This window comes from Sapajus apella, unplaced genomic scaffold, assembly GCF_009761245.1.
Source record: "Sapajus apella isolate SASKATOON/1434 unplaced genomic scaffold, GSC_monkey_1.0 scaffold50, whole genome shotgun sequence".
Taxonomy (NCBI): domain Eukaryota; kingdom Metazoa; phylum Chordata; class Mammalia; order Primates; family Cebidae; genus Sapajus; species Sapajus apella.
This window is the reverse complement of record NW_022436990.1, coordinates 10154276-10172433: the sequence shown is the minus strand read 5'-3', so window position 1 is coordinate 10172433 and position 18158 is coordinate 10154276. Positions and strand designations below refer to the sequence as shown.

Here is an 18158-nt window from a genome sequence, read left to right as displayed (position 1 = left end):
AATCAATAAAAGATAAAAAGCTGTAAATACATTTCAAAATATAATAATATAAAAATAAATGACAACACTTATCTGCTTAGGAAAAGTGTGATTGTGAGGTTTTAAGAAAAAGTATTTTTTAGTATAATGGCTAAGTTGCATTCATATCCAGCACCCTTTTCCCCTTATTGCTATAAGTTACCTTTCTATAATTGCAAACCAGTTGAGCATTTTAACAATAATGGATATGTTTTTTTAACAGATTATTGCTAAAAGTGCATACTTTATTCCAGGGAGACTCTGTAATAAATACCAGCATTTTAGTAATGATACAAGCAATCTGTAAGCTATTATAGTTTTCTTTAGAGTAACTTAATCTTCATATTGTTTTGTATGTCTAGAATTTTAATAGTGTTTTTAATTTAGAAAAGGAAGTATATAACATATTACTAATTACATGTGAATATGAACTAAAACATGGCCACTGAGCTTAATTCTGAAAAACAAACATATTTAAAAGTACCTAACCTAGTTTAGGGGTTAACAAAGAAATTAAAGAATGCCACACAGAGATAACCACAGTTTTTGTGGGGTAACTCAGTGAGGGTCTACATTTTTAGAATGGTTATTATATTTTGGCCCACAGCTAAACAAAAGCCAAGAGGAGTAGAAATGCTCCTTTTCAAGTAAAAATAATATGTATTTTTTTCAACAGAAAAAATATACAAACTATTAAAACACAAATGTGAATGTTTGTAAAAGAATGACACTATTCATCCAAGGATCTTCAAGAATTTACAGTATTAATTAATAATTCTGTTTGTCCTTAATAATTCAATTTGATTGGTGAATATACTAAATGGCAAGAAAAATTAAGATCTTTAGGTCAAAAGGTCAGGCTAATAAGGCCATGGTGGTAAAGGTGAGTGTAGTATGTTTAGACCTCACTTATCTGCTGACTAGGTAAACAAACAGAGGAAAGATAATTTTTCTTAAAAATGAAAATATTTACTGAAAATATTTTTATTTTAAATGGTTATAAGAAATAATTTAGTGTTTGAATCTAGGCTTATAATATTATGTACAATATTGAAACTATTTTGGCACACTACCCAGCTCCTCTTCAAGAGCCAATAGAGATATGCTTAGTGAACCAATTCAGGGAGTCTTAATGCTATTTTTAAAATCTAGCTTTTACATTAAATAAACCAGTTTGCTATTTTGAAAGAAGTTATAATCTACTTAAAACTGTCATTCTCTGTTTCTGACTTGCAATTAGCTATTTCTAAAATGTCAGACTTAGACTCTGTTTCTACCATCACCATAATAAAATGTGACAGCCAAGATATTATATCAATACATTTTCCATAATTAGCAATAAGGATCCTGCCAAGGGTTAAATAGAAAAGTTTCATAAACATTTTCTACAAATGGTTCTGAAGACAATGTTATGCTTTTAAAATGTGCTAATGTGGGAAAGACTCATGACAACCAGGAGACAAATCTATGAGCAAAACTGTTTGGAGAGAATAGTAGTGTATGATGTATGTTATGTAAATGAGCTTATTAGTACTCTCATCTATTTTATTATTGGTGACCAATTTAATGGAGGCATTTAAAAAACAATATTTCTGCCTTACTCCTAGAAATGAAGAAGATACATTGATATAATTGAGAGCAAATGATTGCATGTCGTGCCATTTAATCATGTCATTTTTCAATTGCTATTTTTTGCACTTCACTGCATGCTTATAGAATATTTAGCTTCAATATAGATTAAGTTCCAGGGTTTGCAACTGAGCTGAATCTCTATATTGGCTGACGTTGTCTTTTAAGTTTCTAATCAGTTAAAATATCCAGATGTCATTTGCCTATATTTTCTTTAAAATATGCAAGTCATAATTCATACTTCCTTTGAGGTATTTTAATTTTTTGCTATTTTGAAGAATTGCTTCTTACAATTCCAAGATACAAATTCTGATTTGCAACATTTATATACAAGGTATAGTTAAACACTTAATTGGCTAGAGAATAGAGCTATCAGGACCAAAAGAGCTCCTGACCCTTTGCTGGAAATGTTTATAATCATTTGCCTAAATGAATGTTTCCTACCTTTTAATCTCTTCTTTATTACTTATATAATTTATATCTTTCTCAGGAAAAGATTACTCCCATTGTCCATAAGAATATGAGGTCTTTGAGAAAAGTTTTTTTCCTGTTTTGTTCACTGAAATATCTGAAGTACTTACAACACTGTTTATTCCAAAAAGTGTTCAATAAATATTTGTTCAATTAATTAATCAGTATTTTTTCCATCTCTGTTATTATAACCACCCGGAGCTTAAATTTTGTATAGATTATTAACTGTTAACATATTTGTAGGCCTGTGAATGTTTAGAAGATTGGATCTCTAAAAAGGTTCAATCTCTTTCTCTTTACAGAAAGAGATTGTTGGTTATCTTATCAATGATAACTTTATGGCTGTGGCCATTTCTAGTTAGAAGTCAGGGACAAGATTGTCTGAACATGTAGAAATCTTACAAGCTTCTTCAGCTTTCTTATGAAAAACAATGTAGCATACTGTTTTTGTGAATCAACTTTGGATTCAGGCTGCCTGGTTAAAATCCTGCCTTTGCTGCTTATTAGCTGTGTACCTATGGTCAGTTACTTAACCTCTCTGTGTTTCCATTTCCTCATTTGTCAAATAGGTAGACAACAGTACTACACACACACACACACACACACACACACACACACACACACGTCATAGTGTTGCTGTGTGGATAAAATGATTCAATACATATAAAATAGATTTTAAAATGTGTGGCACACATAAATATAAAAAAAGTGTTGGTCATTAGTACTGGAGATTAGTGAAAACAACTAAGAAAATATTAAAAACAGTGCTTCAGCAATTGATAAGTCCCAATGGTTATAGGTTATTGTTTTGTATTCAAGTGAATTGTGATGAAATATTTGAAGAGAACATACCTTATTTTTATTTTGTATTGGTTCAGAAGCATGTAGTAAACTCAGAATGATCTTTGGTAAAGCAGATGAAGTACATCTGATATGTCAGGTCTCTCATTTTTGTACTGATACTAACACCACAATAGATTATAGTTTCATAAGGTATATATGATTATATATGAAATTAATCGCTGCAATAATTAGATTTAGTTAACATTCTTCATTGATCACATTTGCTTTAACTCCTCTTTCAGATTCACGGTCTTCTATGTTTACTTTTCTGTTTATGTTTTATGCTATTTCTAGAAGCAGGATAGCTATATTAAAAATTACACTGCGGCCGGGCGCAGTGGCTCACGCCTATAATCCCAGCACTTTGGGAGACTGAGGTGGGTGGATCACGAGGTCAAGAGATCGAGACCATCCTGGTCAACATGGTGAAACCCCGTCTCTACTAAAAATACAAAAAATCAGCTGGGCATGGTGGCGCGCGCCTGTAATCCCAGCTACTCAGGAGGCTGAGGCAGGAGAATTGCCTGAACCCAGGAGGCGGAGGTTGCGGTGAGCCGAGATGGCGCCATTGCACTCCAGCCTGGGTAACAAGAGTGAAACTCCGTCTCAAAACAAAACAAAACAACAAAAAAATTACACTGCATTATTTTTATCATACAGCAGAATGTCTGATCTGTTGACAGAGATTTATAAGTTTGTAGTAATGACTCTATCCCAGGACATCTTATAGTCATTACTTTAAAAAGAAAATAAGCTCCAAGTTTGCGTGTGTAAATGTATCAATCTTTATGTATTAATCCACCTGTGGTTGCAGAACCATAGTGATTGGATGGTATTAGTTATATCATTAGCATCTGTTATATGACACACTCTAGCAGAATGGCAAATTCTCTGATTATGTAATTGTTTATGGGGTTGATAATAATTTCTGGCCTTACCAAAAGTTTTTTTAAATAATATTTTTATTGAAATATAATTTACATACCATAAAATCTAATTTCAGAATGTTTTCACCACTCTGAAAAGAAACCTTTAACCATGAGCTCCCTTTTTCCCCCTCACTGGAGGTCATGGCAACCACTATTCTACTTTCTGTTTCTATGCATTTGCCTATTCTGGACATTTCATATAAATGGAATCATAAAATATGTGACCTTTTGTATATGTCTTCTTTCACTTAATATGATGTTCTCAAAGTTCATCCATGTTATGATATGTATAAGTACTTCATTTTTAAATGCCAAATAATATTACATTGTGTATATATACTTCATTTTGTTTACTCACAGTTGATGGATGTTTGACATGTTTTCACTTTTTAGCTTTATGAATAATGCTGTTATGAATATTTGTGTAGGTTTTTGTGTGGTCGTATGTTTTTCACTTCTCTTGGTATATATTCAAGAGGAAATTACTGGATCATATGGTAAATCTATGTTTAATTTTTTGAGGAAATGGCATACTGTCTTCTCATGCGGCTGCACCATTTTGCAACACCGCTAATGGATGAGGGTTCCACTTTCTCCACGTTTGTTAACATGTGTTATTTCCTTTTTAGACATCCTACTATGGGGTGAGTTGATATCTAATTATGGCTTAGATTTGCATTTTTCTGATGGCTGATTATGTGAGCCTCTTTTGATATATATATATATTTTGCTTTGCATATGTTTGGAGAAATGTCTATTCAAATACTTTGTCCATTTAAAAAATTGAGTTACTTGGCTGGGCGCAGTTGCCCACACCTGTAATCCCAGCACTTTGGGAGGCCAAGGTGGGCAGATCACGAGCTCAAGAGATCGAGACCATCCTGGCCAACATAGTGAAACATCATTTCTACTAAAATACAAAAATTAGCTGGGCACATGCCTGTAGTCCCAGCTACTCGGGAGGCTGAGGCAGAAGAATTGCTTGAACCCAGGAGGTGGAGGTTGCAGTGAGCCAAGATCACGCCACTGCACTCCAGCCTGGTGCCTGGTGACAGAGAGAGACTCTATCTCAAAACAAAAAAACAAACAAACAAAAAATTGAGTTACTTGTCTTGATATTTTTTCCCATTCTGTGATTTTTCTTTTCACTTTTTTACAGTATCATTTGAAGTGCGAAAGCTTTAAGTTTTGATGAAGCTGAAAAGTTGCTTATACTTTTATTTATTTATTTATTTAGCTCTATCACCAGGTGGGAGTGCAGTGGCACAATCCTGGCTCACTGCAACTTCCATTTTCCGGTTTCAAGCAATTCTGCTGCCTCAGCCTCCTGAGTAGCTGGGATTACAGACACACACCACCACACCCGGCTAATTTATTTTTGTATTTTTAGTAGAGACGGGGTTTCACCATGTTGGCCAGGGTGGTCTTGATCTCTTGACCTCGTGATCCACCTGCCTTGGCCTCCCAAAGTGCTGGGATTACAGGCATGAGCCACCGTGCCCAGCCTGCTTATATTTTTGTGTCATAAATGAGAAACCATTGCCTAAGAAGTCAAAAACTGTTTCTACTTTTGTTGTCATATCTACAAAACCATTGTCTAACCCAACATTTTTACCTCTATATTTTCTTCTATGATTTTTATAGTTTTAGCTCTTACATTTAAGTGTATGATCCATTTTGTATTAGTTTTGTGGATTATGTGGGTTAGGGGTTCAATTTATTCTTTTGCATGTGGATAACCAGCACCATTTGTTGAAAGACTATTCTTTCCTAACTTAATTATACCAGAGCTTTTTAATTTCACTTTTTTTTTGGAAAGATATCCTATATTTAATCATCAATATGCCATAACTAACCATAAAGTAAGTCTTTTATGGCATAAATTAGTCTTGGTTGTATGAACATTATCTTGTCTATACTATTACAGCATCAGACCACTAAGTGTTATTTTGTTTCTACATTGAACTTATTATGTGAGGTCACCTCCTCAGAGAAGCTTTAGCAAAGACTCAAACTAAAATAAATCCCCAGACATTTTCTGTCATATCACCCTATTTTATTTTATAGCTCTTATCACTATCTGATATTATCTTGTATGCTTTATGTTTTGTTTCCAGCCTCTCATCACTCACATGCACACAAATCTGGATGTAAGTTCTATGAAAGTAAACATTTTGTGTATTTTGCTCACTGCTATATCCCCACCACTGACACCACCACTGACAGCACTGTTTGGCAAATAAAAAGCACTCCATAAGGACATTTGGATGGATAGATCAATACTTGAATAATGATTATTACCATACCTTACTTTAACTTCCATCTTGTTTTAAAATGTTACAAATATTATGGTTTCTTGGCCTTAAGAAACCATAATAATTGGGAGCCATGTGTGCTCCCAACTGTAATGCCTATCCTCTCTTCTCTCCACCTTTCTTACCTTCAGCAACTTTCACACCTGGTTCTAGTCCCACAAATCCTAATCTGTCTTCTCCAGTTAATAATGATCTTCCTTATTCTCCAACTCAGTGCCCACAGTTTAGCATATATGTCATTCACATCTTACATTTGGGTCATGGCCTCACTATCCTCAAAGCACATTCACCTTCCTTACCTTATTTAGAACCTACTACAACCTGATGGGTTATATTTTATCAAAAACCTTTGCTTTGTATTTATTTCTCTCACTTTGAGGAATCAGTGTCTTCTTTTGCTACCAGCTCTTAATAACAGTTACAACATTTTATTGCATGCCTCTTATCTACCAATGCTAATTCTGTAATGAAAAGTATAATGTTTAGCACATAAATGATGCCCAATAAATGCTTATTGCTATGAAAATGGTTGTTTGCCAACCTTGCCCCCAAAACAGTGATCCCAAACCAACCAAACAAAAGCATTTTCTAAAGAAGCATAGAGATACCAGTATAGCCTCTCATTTTTCCCACTTGCTCTGCTTATTAGACTATAGCTTCAGCCATTAACATTATCTTCACCTGAATACCTTGTACCTTCCAAGTGGTCATTATTGTTTTGCTTTATTATATGTGCTGAGAGCAGAGCTTCTTTTTAACTTAGCACAATGCCATATGTATTAGAGTCATTAATTAGCAAATGACTTATTTGATAAAAATGGCAAAAAGGAGTAAAATCACCAAATACTGGATGCAAATGACCTAACACATAATTGCACTGGAAATTCTGGAGGTCATCAAGAAAATACTAATAACATAAATATATCACTGGATGAAAAGATCTATTCATTGGTTCACTCATTCTTTTCAGTCATTTGATAACAATAAGAAAATAACTGATCACCAACTATTGTGGTCCTTAGGTTCTTGGCTACCAGTTTCATTCCAGAATTAGAACGTGAAACTTCTATTAATATTTTTATACTTTAAAAAGTCTACTCAGCTAGATTAATCTCCCTATCTAAAAACTAAGTTTATTTCCTGTAGACTAGTGTTCTCAAACTTTAGCATGTATTGGAATCACCTATAGGGCTTGCTTGTTAAACCATGGTTCACTGGGCATCACCCCAGGGTTCCTGTTTCAGAAGATGTATAGTAGCATCAGAGAATTTGCAGTCCTAACAAGTTTTTTGGTTATGTGAATACTGCTTGGCCTGGGCACAGTACTTTGAGGATCCCTGTTGTAGAATATCTTATGATCAATCTGATTATAAGTAGCGGATAAAGAAGAGATTGCTGCCCACCTCAGGAAATGAAAATGGTAATACAGAAAATGAGAAAACAAAAACACATGGAAAATTGTAGGAAAGTCTTACAACTAGGGGATGGAACTGCTCCCTTGACTTTTTTTTTTTTTTTTTTTTCATTTTTGAGACGGCATTACTCTTGACCCCAGGCTAGAGTGCAATGGTGTGATCTTAGCTCGCTGCAATTTCCGCCTCCTGGGTTCAAGCAATTCTCCTGTCTCAGCCTCCAGAGTAGCTGGGATTACAAGCACCTACCACCACACCCAGCTAATTTTTATATATTTAATAGACACAGGGTTTCACCATGTTGGCTAGCCTGGTCTTGAACCCCTGACCTTAGGTGATCCTCCTTCCTCTTCCTCTGCCTCCCAAAGTGTTGGGATTACAGGTGTGAGCCACTCCGCCTGGCCCCTCTTAACAATATTTGAACTAGAAGTCACCTGTGTTTGTTCACTCTTCCCTTCTCTCTCTATGCTTCTTTTCCCCTCCTTTTTAAAAGTAGCATTATTTCCCAAGTGCACATGTAGGATACATTTTTAATTCAGAATGTAGACTAAGCCCTTTGTTCATTTAAAGTAAGAGAAAACCCTGCAGAATTGTGAATATCCAAAAGTCAGACATTGAATATCAACAGTAACTGCTTTCTCAGTTTTTAAACCACTGTATTCATCTTGATTGATTCATATTAAGATAGGAGTGGGGATCATCTAGACACTTAAATACTGGTTACATTCCAAATACTTTTAAAAAAATCATAGCTAATGACCTTTATGAAAATTTCTCCTAGCAACCTCAAGTGCCCTGTTTCAGAACTTTGAAAATGCCTACAAGGTGAATGAAGTCTATCTGGGGTGCTTTGCAAATCTTAGCAGATGTGACCTGTGTTAACTCTGCACATACCTTTAGTGCCATTCATTGCAAATTTTCATTCAGCTAAGAACTTTGGGACTTTTTGTTGGCTTAAAAAATACAGTTATTATTCTAGTTAACTTTATTTTAAAGAGGGTTTTGCAAAATTCAGTGCTATGGCACAGAAACATCTCTTTTGATTTTTCCAGGCCTTTACTCTTAACAAGCTAACAAACCAGAAACAAAACCCCAAATCCTTAATATTAATATTTATAGGACTCATTTGGACCAATTTCATTTGGCGACAATGTTATCTTGAAGTGTTTAATATTGGGCCCCAAATTGGCAGGTATTAGGTGGCCTTCATAGTTTGACTTGCCCAACATTTGTTCTAGAGCAAGAGATAAATTGAAGGGTGTATATGGATATATGTGTCGATGTTTGTGTATGTGAGTGAGAGAGAGGAAGAGACAGAGAGGGAGAGAGAATAAGAGGATATGCATGTGGGGTTGAGGGGAGTCGTTTGACAGGGTTGTAGGAGATGGAAACAATGCCTGTTGCCTTAGTAGGCTTAGGTTTTATCTTTGAATGTCTTAGGGATTTCTCGTCATTCAACATTGAACTAATTAATAGCATCAGTAAAGAAATTTGTTAGACATGGTAGTTATATCAGGACTTATCTAGGAAAATAGTAATAAACTCTAGGAAAATAAGTAAGGATAAGTTCAAGAAACATAACTGAAACTGCTACATTGGTATAAATTGAATAATAAAATATCTAGTCATATTTTGCCATAAATAGAGGTTTGGAACTTTGTCATTCACCTTATTTAAAATTCAGAAATATTAAAGGTACAGCATTCTCTCATTACAGAAATAATAGAATTCCAGCTATTACTAAGTTAGGGTCATTTAAATGGCTATAGCATGCATTATATCAGTAAGTGGGACATCTGTATGAAATGTTCACCTGCTGATCTACTACCCCCACTCAATGCACATTTCAGCGTACCACACTTAATCATTTTAAGATTTCTTCTAATAAAGCCTTATCTAGATTAACATTTAAAGCACAAATACTTTCAGGCATTAAAACTCTCACATTAAATGAAATTGCATTGTCTTGTTTACCCTTGTTGATTAATATGCAATCTGTTAACTGTTAGAAGAGTCCAATTGTGGAAATAGAAGATTAGTAATTCAGTGATGTTTGTGGATATAATCATCATTTCTCCTGAAGGCTCTGAATTAGAATATCATTTACACACTATCTGTAGGCAGAGAAAGGATATAATATTTTTAGACATGTGTACCCACTATTTTGCTTGAATCATTCAGTTTAGGGTCACTGCAGCAATACAAATGCTTCTGGGGGCAAAACGCTATTTTGATGCATGCATATCCTTCTTAAATAGTGTGAATGTCTATTAAAAGAAACACAGCAACCAACAAATAGTGCAGTAATAATCCAGTATCTTAATTTTCGCTTTCAGAACATTATTGATTTGTTAATTGAGCTTTGGAAGAGGGATATTGCTTATCTTTTTTTTGAGATAATAGATTTTATATATAAAAAATCTTTACAATCGTATTTAACTTGTTCTCAGCCAGTAGAAAACTGAACTTTTTCCCTCCAAAGAATGTAGGAGTAAATTTGGAAAAGTTCTATTTCTTTTTGGAGGATTTTTTTTATATGTATTTTGTGTTTCCTTTAACATTATGTCAAAGCATATCAATCTGTTTGGCATTCATCTGACCTAGGTGATTTATTTCATTAGGCTAGAAATCATTAATTACATAGGTGTCAAGGGGGACCCTACATTTCAGAGGGATAAATTGGTGAAAAAGTGTGGAGGAATGGGCTGCAGCTAAATTCTTTAGCATTTTGGGCATCTGTATGAGGCCTGCATTCTAAAAGAGACATCAGAGCTCTTCCTCTTGTCCTATTGTTGGTAACTGAGTGTATCACTACAATTTGAAATTATGATGGAAGAGGGTGTTTCGTGTTTTAGGGAAACTGCCCTATAAACACGCATAGATTAGTCTCTCTCTATGTTGCAGTCCCTGTGTCATGAAATCAAGCAACGACGTCGAGGAGTTGCCTCCATTCTGCGACTATGCCAGCATCTTTTGGATGACCGGGAGACTTGCAATTTGAATGCAGACCACCAGCCCATGCAGCTGATCATTGTAAATCTTGAAAGAAGGTGGGAAGCCATTGTCATGCAAGCCGTCCAATGGCAAACACGTCTACAAAAGAAGATGGGAACAGAACCTGTGAGTGATTTTTTTTTAAGTGTAATGGTCTCTCATTTTCCAAGACAAAAAAATAATTCTTTCAGGCTTGGAAACTCTTCATCTTATACATGGTTTTACTAAGTAACCTAAAGTGGTTTTGCCATCTTACAAGTGGTTTTAAGTAACTAGACCTAGTAGTTTTACTACTAACTAGCTGTCCACTAAATGAAACTCCATTTGTCATAACACAGACATTTATTTGCCTTTAGTGTATCTTGTTGCCTTCTTGGAAAAAAAATCACATGGGGATTTTGCTTAACCTTACCAACATAAGCCATTAATTCTTTCAATCATTCCTTCACCAACAATATTAATCATACAATAACCCATTAATATTTTTCTAGAAAATAGCTTAATACTACCAGAACATATGGAGCAATGTTTATGCTCTGCAGGTAATACAATGAAATCAATTATCTAGTTTACCTTTCCGTTATATGACAGGAGTTAACAACATCTATTTGTACACGAATCTCCCACTGTTCCTGCTTCGAGCATCTTCTGATAGTTACATTGCTGAGAATTGTCAGGTTTCCTCTTGGAGTTTCAATGCAGTGCTCAAGGTGGGGAGTAGATATTCCTTTTAAGGATTTTCCAAATTGAGTGCAAGTTTAAGCTGTTGCTAGATGAAGGAAATAGATATAATTAGAAGTTGCTTTATTGTAATATACAATGCATATTTGTCCAGAGAGCCTTCATATTCTTAAGGGAAAGAATTTATCGATAAAAAAATTGCATTCTCCAAATGATCTTGAGGTCAGTGTCTATTAGTTGAAGGCCCAACTCTCATGTTTGACTTACATAAATGGAATACGTATATACATAAAATGGGAAGTTTTCTTATATATTTATATTTTTCCATTCTATAACTTTGAAAGTTCAGGATCCGTGAAAAATCAAATGTAAAAATCATGCCACTGAAAAATTCTTTCCTCCTATGAATTCCAATTTTAACAAAGCTTTAATATCTGCTATCTGACATGTTTGGCATTGGGGACTGGGAACAGAAGTGACAATGAATCAGTAAGCCATCTAATTCTTTTTGCATCTATAGATATATGGAGTCTAGGGGGTGATTTTATCCTCAGTAGTTTTGTTTAATTGTTTTGAGCTGAATTGTTAAATTTCTTAAGACTTCCAAGTTATTACTAGCAATCAGAGTCGACATAATTAGATATGTTTTCTTGAAATGACCTGTTTGTTGTAAAGCGATTTAGCTGGCATGTTTTTGTTTGTTTTCAGAGTGTTTAGAAGGGCAGAAGAGATTATTATTATTTTCTATACTTTTAAGCTTGTAGTTGTAGTAGTGGCCATAAGATAAGTGCGGAAATCAACTGCACCAGGCTAAGTTCTGAAATTTTGGAAGCATTCAGACTGGTTTGGAGGACACAACGTTGCATTTGAGGATTTATTTGAAATCATATGATCAGGGGTGCTAGAGTAGTTCTCTGCAGGCTGGATTATACACATTTATAGTGTCATGCTGGGATTATAGACATTTCTGTCCTATTTTTTTTTTCTTTTTTTTAAAGAGATGGTTCTTGCTCTGTCTCTCAGGCTGGAGTGCAGTGGCTTGATCATAGCTCACTGCAGCTTCAAACTCCTGGGCCCAAGTGATCCCCACACCTCAACCTCCCAAGTAGCTAGGACTACAGGCATGTGCAACCATGCCTGCCTAATTTTCATTTTACTTCTGATAGAGACATGGTCCCACTATGTTGCCCAGGCTGGCCTCAAATTCTTGGCAATCCTCACACCTTGGCCTCCTGACATGCTGAGTTGCAGGTATAAGCCACTGTACTCAGTCTTTTATCCTGCTTCTATGGTAAAGGCAAGCTTTAGCTTTGAGGAAACCCTGGCTGCTTCTTAGAGGTTCAAGCTACTATATACAAGTAGATACAAATTGCAAACAGAGAAAAGTGTTTCCTTTTGTTTACGTTGGCTGCAGAATGTGTAGACTGGAAAAATGAAGATAGCAAATAAGGTCCTCTGTGCTGAAGAAAGTTGAAAATCACTGTCAGAGAAGGAATGGAAAAGAGTGAACGAATCCAACAATATTGTGAGCACAGGGTACATCATTCAGTGGGAGATATTTCTCTACTTCTTTTTTCTTTCTTTCTTTTTTTGAGATGGAATCTCGCCCTATTGCCCAGCATGCAGTGCAGTGGTGTGATCTCAGCTCACTGCAACTTCCAACTCTCAGGTTCAAGCAATTCTCCTGCCTTAGCCTCCTGAGTAGCTGGAATTACAGGCACCCACCACCACGCCCAGCTAGTTTTTGCATTTTTAGTAGAGACAGGGTTTCACCATGTTGGTCAGACTGGTCTCGAACTCCTGACCTCAGGTGATCCACCCACTTTGGCCTCCCAAATGCTGGGATTACAGGTGTGAGCCACCGTGCCCGGCCTCTCTGCTTCTTATCATTGGTTGAGTAAAGAGTCCAAGTTTCTTTAAAGTCACCAATGTGGGAGATTGCCTTTGCAGAGAATCAGAATCCTCTAATCTGGCTGGACAGTTATTGTATGTCCCCATTCCCATTTTATCCTTGCTTGTGGATAGAGACTTTATCTTCTTCATATGGTTTGTCTGTGTCTGCAACCAAATCTCACCTTGAATTGTAGTTCCCATAACACCCACGTGTTATAGGAGGGACCCAATGGGAGATAATTGAATCATGGGGGCAGTTTCTCCCATACTGTTCTCATGGTAGTGAATAAGTCTCACGAGATCTGATGGTTTTATAAGGGGAAACCCCTTTCACTTGGTTCTCATTCTCTCTTGTCTGCTGCCATGTAAGATGTGCCTTTTGCCTTCCACAATGATTGTCAGGCCTCTGCAGCCACATGAAAGTATGAGTTCATTAAACGTCTTTTTCTTTATAAATTACCAAGTCTTGTGTACTTGGGTATGTCTTCATCAGCAATATGAAAACAGACTAACAAACTACTATTCCCCCAGGGCCTGAAACCCTTGTACATAGTAGGTCTACAAATAAGTATTTGCTGAATGAATGAGTACATGTGTTCATTTAATAAATTTTGTTTCATTCTGGCATTTGATTTGGAGTTACTATGATTTGGAGTATCTATATTCCAAATTTTTACATTTTCACAAAGTAGTTGAGTGTCATGTTTCTGTAAGAACACCAAGAAGATGATCTTTAACCTTTCTTGTTTAATAAGGCCTCCCCAGACTGCCAGACCTGTCTGGTAAACTCAAGGAGACTACCAGTCTCTAAATGGAGTTTAAAGAGGCTAAAGTGGCTAACTATACTCAAGGAGACTGCCAGTCTCTAAGTGGATTCTAAAGAGGAAAGGGCTACACAGACAGGAAAGTGCTCCAGAGATATACAGAGGGGTGCTTTCAAGTACTCAGCAGAAGCAACCACCTGGAAAGATTAGAGGGAACAGTCCCTGGAGCCTGCACAGAGCCAGAAATAGTTCTCTTTTCCCTCACACATAGTAGAAACCCTCATCATTCACAAGGTATGGGATAAGGTACCAAGAAAGGGTTTTGCCTTCGTAATGGATAAACTTAGACTAAATGCTGCTCAGGTCTTACCCAAAAAACTTAAAAGCAAGACCTGAAAAGATCAAACTGTTTCAAAGTAATTTAACTATACTCCCAGGACAAAGCTCAGGAATATTTATAGGAATAAAACTACCCAGTGTACGAGATAAAATTTATAAAAATTATAGTGTCTGACAACCAACCAAAACCTACCCAGAATGGAAAGAAGCAGGAAAAGTCAGATGATGAGGAGAAAAATATTAATCAATATAAACTGATCTTGAAATGTCACAGAGCATAGAATTAGTAGACAAAGGCATCAACGTTATTATACCCACATTCCATATGTTCAAGCAGCTAGAAAAAATATTGATCATATTAAGTAGAGACATTAATCTATCTGAAATCACATTATAAAGAGGAAAACTATCATTACTGAGATGAAAAATACACTGGATGAGATTAACAGGCAATTAGACATCACAGAAGAAATAATTTGTAAACCTGAAAACATAGCAATAAAAATTTTTCAAAATGAAGCAGAAAGAAAAAAAGACAAAATAAAAAGAGTATCAGTGAGCTCTGAGGTGTTTTTAGGCAGCTTAATTGAAGATTAGAATTAGAATCCCATAATAAAAGGAAGGTGAAAGCTGAGTGCTGTTGCTCACATATGTAATTTCAACACCTTGGAAAACTGAAGTGCATAACTGCTTGAGGCCCAGAGTTCAAGGCCAACCTGGGAAACATAGCAAGACCCTGTTTCTATGAAACAATACAAAAATTAGCCAGGCATGATTTTGCAGTTCCAGCTACTTGGGAGGCTGAGGCAGTAGGATCACTTGAGCCTCAGAGGCTGTGGCTGCAGTGAGCTTTGTTTGTGCCACTGCACTCCAGCCTGGATAACACAGTCAGACCCTGTCTCAGAAAAATAAAGATATTGGAATAAAATAACCTAGAATTATATATACAGAGAAAATATCATTCAAAAAAGGCGACAAAATAGTTTTCATTCATTACAATCTGAAAATATTCATCACTCATAGATCTGTACTACAAGAAATGTTAAAGGGAGTCCTTCAGCCAAAGAGAAAATAACATCAGATGGAAACCTGTATATAAAAAAGGGAATGAAGAACACTGAAAATAGTAACTATGTGGGTTACTGTGAAATTTTTTTTGTATTATTTAAATCTCTTCAAGTGGTAATAGGCTGCTTAAATCAAGATAATAACAGTTTATTGCGGATTTATAACATATGTAGAGGTCAAATGTATGACAACAATATCGCAAAGGCCAGGAAGCAAGAAATGGAACTATGTGGTTTTTAGTCTATGTGAGGTAGTATAATATCATTTAAAGATTTTTTTTGAAAAGAACATTAAAGAAAAAAATAGACATGAGATAAGATAAAATATACTATATGCTTTTGAGTTTTTGTTTGTTTTAGATACAGGGTCTTGCTCTGTTGCTCAGGGTGTAATGCAGTGGCATGATCATGGCTCACTGCAGCCTTGATCTCTTGGGCTCAAGCAGTTGTCCTGCTTCAGTCTCCAAGTAGCTGGGAGTGCAGAAGCATGCCAGTACACCCAGCTAATTTTTTTATTTTAGAGATAGGCTCTTGCTATGTTGTCCAGGCTAGTCTCAAACTCCTGGCCTCAAGCAGTCCTCCTACCTTGGCTTCCCAAAGCGTAGGTATTACAGGCATGAGCCACCATGCCTAGGCTATAACGCTTTAAAAACATAACAAAAAGCTATAATTACTAGGCCAACAGGGGAAATGAATAGAATCAATTAAAACAAAACAGTAAAAGAAAAAGGGAATAAAAAACAGATCCAATAAATAGAAGAATAGCAAGATGGAAGACTTAGAACAACTGCATAAATAATCCTGTTAAATGTGCTTGGACTGAGAGTCCCAATTAAAAGGCAACACTTATCAGATTGAGTTTATAAAGCTCTACTGAGAAACCCAACTTAGCCTAGATATGTTGGCTCACACCTGTAATTTCAGCACTTTGGGAGGATGAGGCAGGAGGATCACTTGAGCCCAGGAGTTTGAGACCAGCATGGGCAACATGGTGAAACCCCATCATTACAAAAACAAACAAACAAACAAACAAACAAAAATAGCAGGGTGTTGTGCCAGTGTGCCTGTGGTCTCAGCTACTCACTACTCAGGAGGCTGAGGTAGGAGGATCACTTGAGCCCAGGAGGTTGAGACTGCAGTGAACAGTGTTTGTGCTCCTGTACTGTAGCCTGGTCAACAGAGTGAGACTCTGTCTCAGGACCAAGAAAAAAAAAAAAAAAAAGAAACCCACTTTAAACATAAAGATATAATAAATCAAAGAGATGGAAAAATGTATATTAAGCTAACACAGAGTTAGAGTGGCTATATTAATAGTAAACAATGTAGATTTCAGAGCAAAGAGTATTACATGTTACAAAGGACATTCTTAATGATAAAGATACCAAATAATAAAGAGGACATAACATTATTGAATGTTTATGCTCTAAAACAGAGCTTAAAAATACATAAAGCAAAAATTGATACAACTGTGAGGAGACAAAAAAAAACAAACCATTTTGGGCAGAGATGTTTTCTCAATAGTTGACAGACCAGAAAAATCAGTAAAAATATAAAAGACTTTGAATGATACTACAAAGAAATTTAATTGGCACTTAAAAACACTCTATCCAAGGCTTTTATCAAAAGAACAATGAATAACAATTGTTGGTGAGGGTGTAGAAAAAAGGGAACCCTTGTACACTATTGGTAGGAATGTAGATTGGTATAGCCTCAGTGGGAAACAGTATGGAGGTTCCTAAAGAAAGTGAAAATAGAACTACCATATGACCCAGAAATCTCTCTTGTGAGTCTATAACCCAAAGGAAATGAAATCCCTACCTCGTAAGGATATCTTTACTCACATGCTCATTGCATCATTATTTATCATAGCCAAGACATTGGAACAACTGAAGTGTCTATTAGATGAATGAAAAAAGAAATCAAAATACATATATGTGTGTGTGTGTGTGTGTGTGTGTGTATCTATATATACATATGTATTTACGTATATACATATATATTTATGTATATATAGATATATATACACACATATATGTATATATGTATATACATAAATATATGTATATATAGATATATCTGTATACACACATATATATGTGTATATAGATATATATACACATACATGCATATAAACATACATACACACAATGTAATATTTGGCCTAAGATTAAAAAAAAAGGAGATCCTCCTATTTGTGACAACATGGATGAACCTGAAGGATATTATACTAAGTGAAACAAATCAGACACAGAAAGAAAAGTATTATATGATCTCACTTATATATGGAATCTAAAAAGAAAATAAAGAAGAAGAAACAGAGAATCTGAAGGTACCAGAAATCAGGTACAAGGGAAATGGGAAGATGTAGGTCAAAAGGTATGAAGTTACAGTTATGGTAGGATTAAAAGATCTAGAGATCTAATGTACAATGTGAGATAATGGATATGTATATTTGCTTAACTATAGAAATCACTTCACCACATATATCAAAACATCATGTTGTACACAATATGTACATTTAAAAATCAGTCATGCCATCCAACTATAGCAGAATATGCATTCAAGTTCACACATAACATCTACTAAAACTTTCTTCTGAGTCACAGAACAAGTCTTAAATTTAAAAGAATTCAGCCAGGTGCAATGGCTTATGCATGTAAGCCCAGCACTTTGGGAGGCTGAAGCAAAAGGATGACTTGAACCTGAGACTAGCCTGGGTAACGTAGTGAGGCTCCATATCTATTTTTTTTTAATTAAAAGAATTCATATTACACAAAGTATGTTATTTGACTATAATAGAATT

General features: G+C 35.5%; 1 protein-coding gene across 3 annotated transcripts in view; it reads left to right on the top strand.

The window, feature by feature from the left end:
- Nucleotides 1-18158, top strand: part of AKAP6 (A-kinase anchoring protein 6) — a 685039-nt gene that overhangs the window by 614472 nt on the left and 52409 nt on the right. For all 3 annotated transcript variants that reach the window (XM_032242689.1, XM_032242690.1, XM_032242691.1), the window contains one exon: nt 10522-10737. In XM_032242689.1, coding sequence (XP_032098580.1) covers nt 10522-10737 — 216 coding nt within the window. The remainder of the gene's footprint in view (nt 1-10521; nt 10738-18158) is intronic.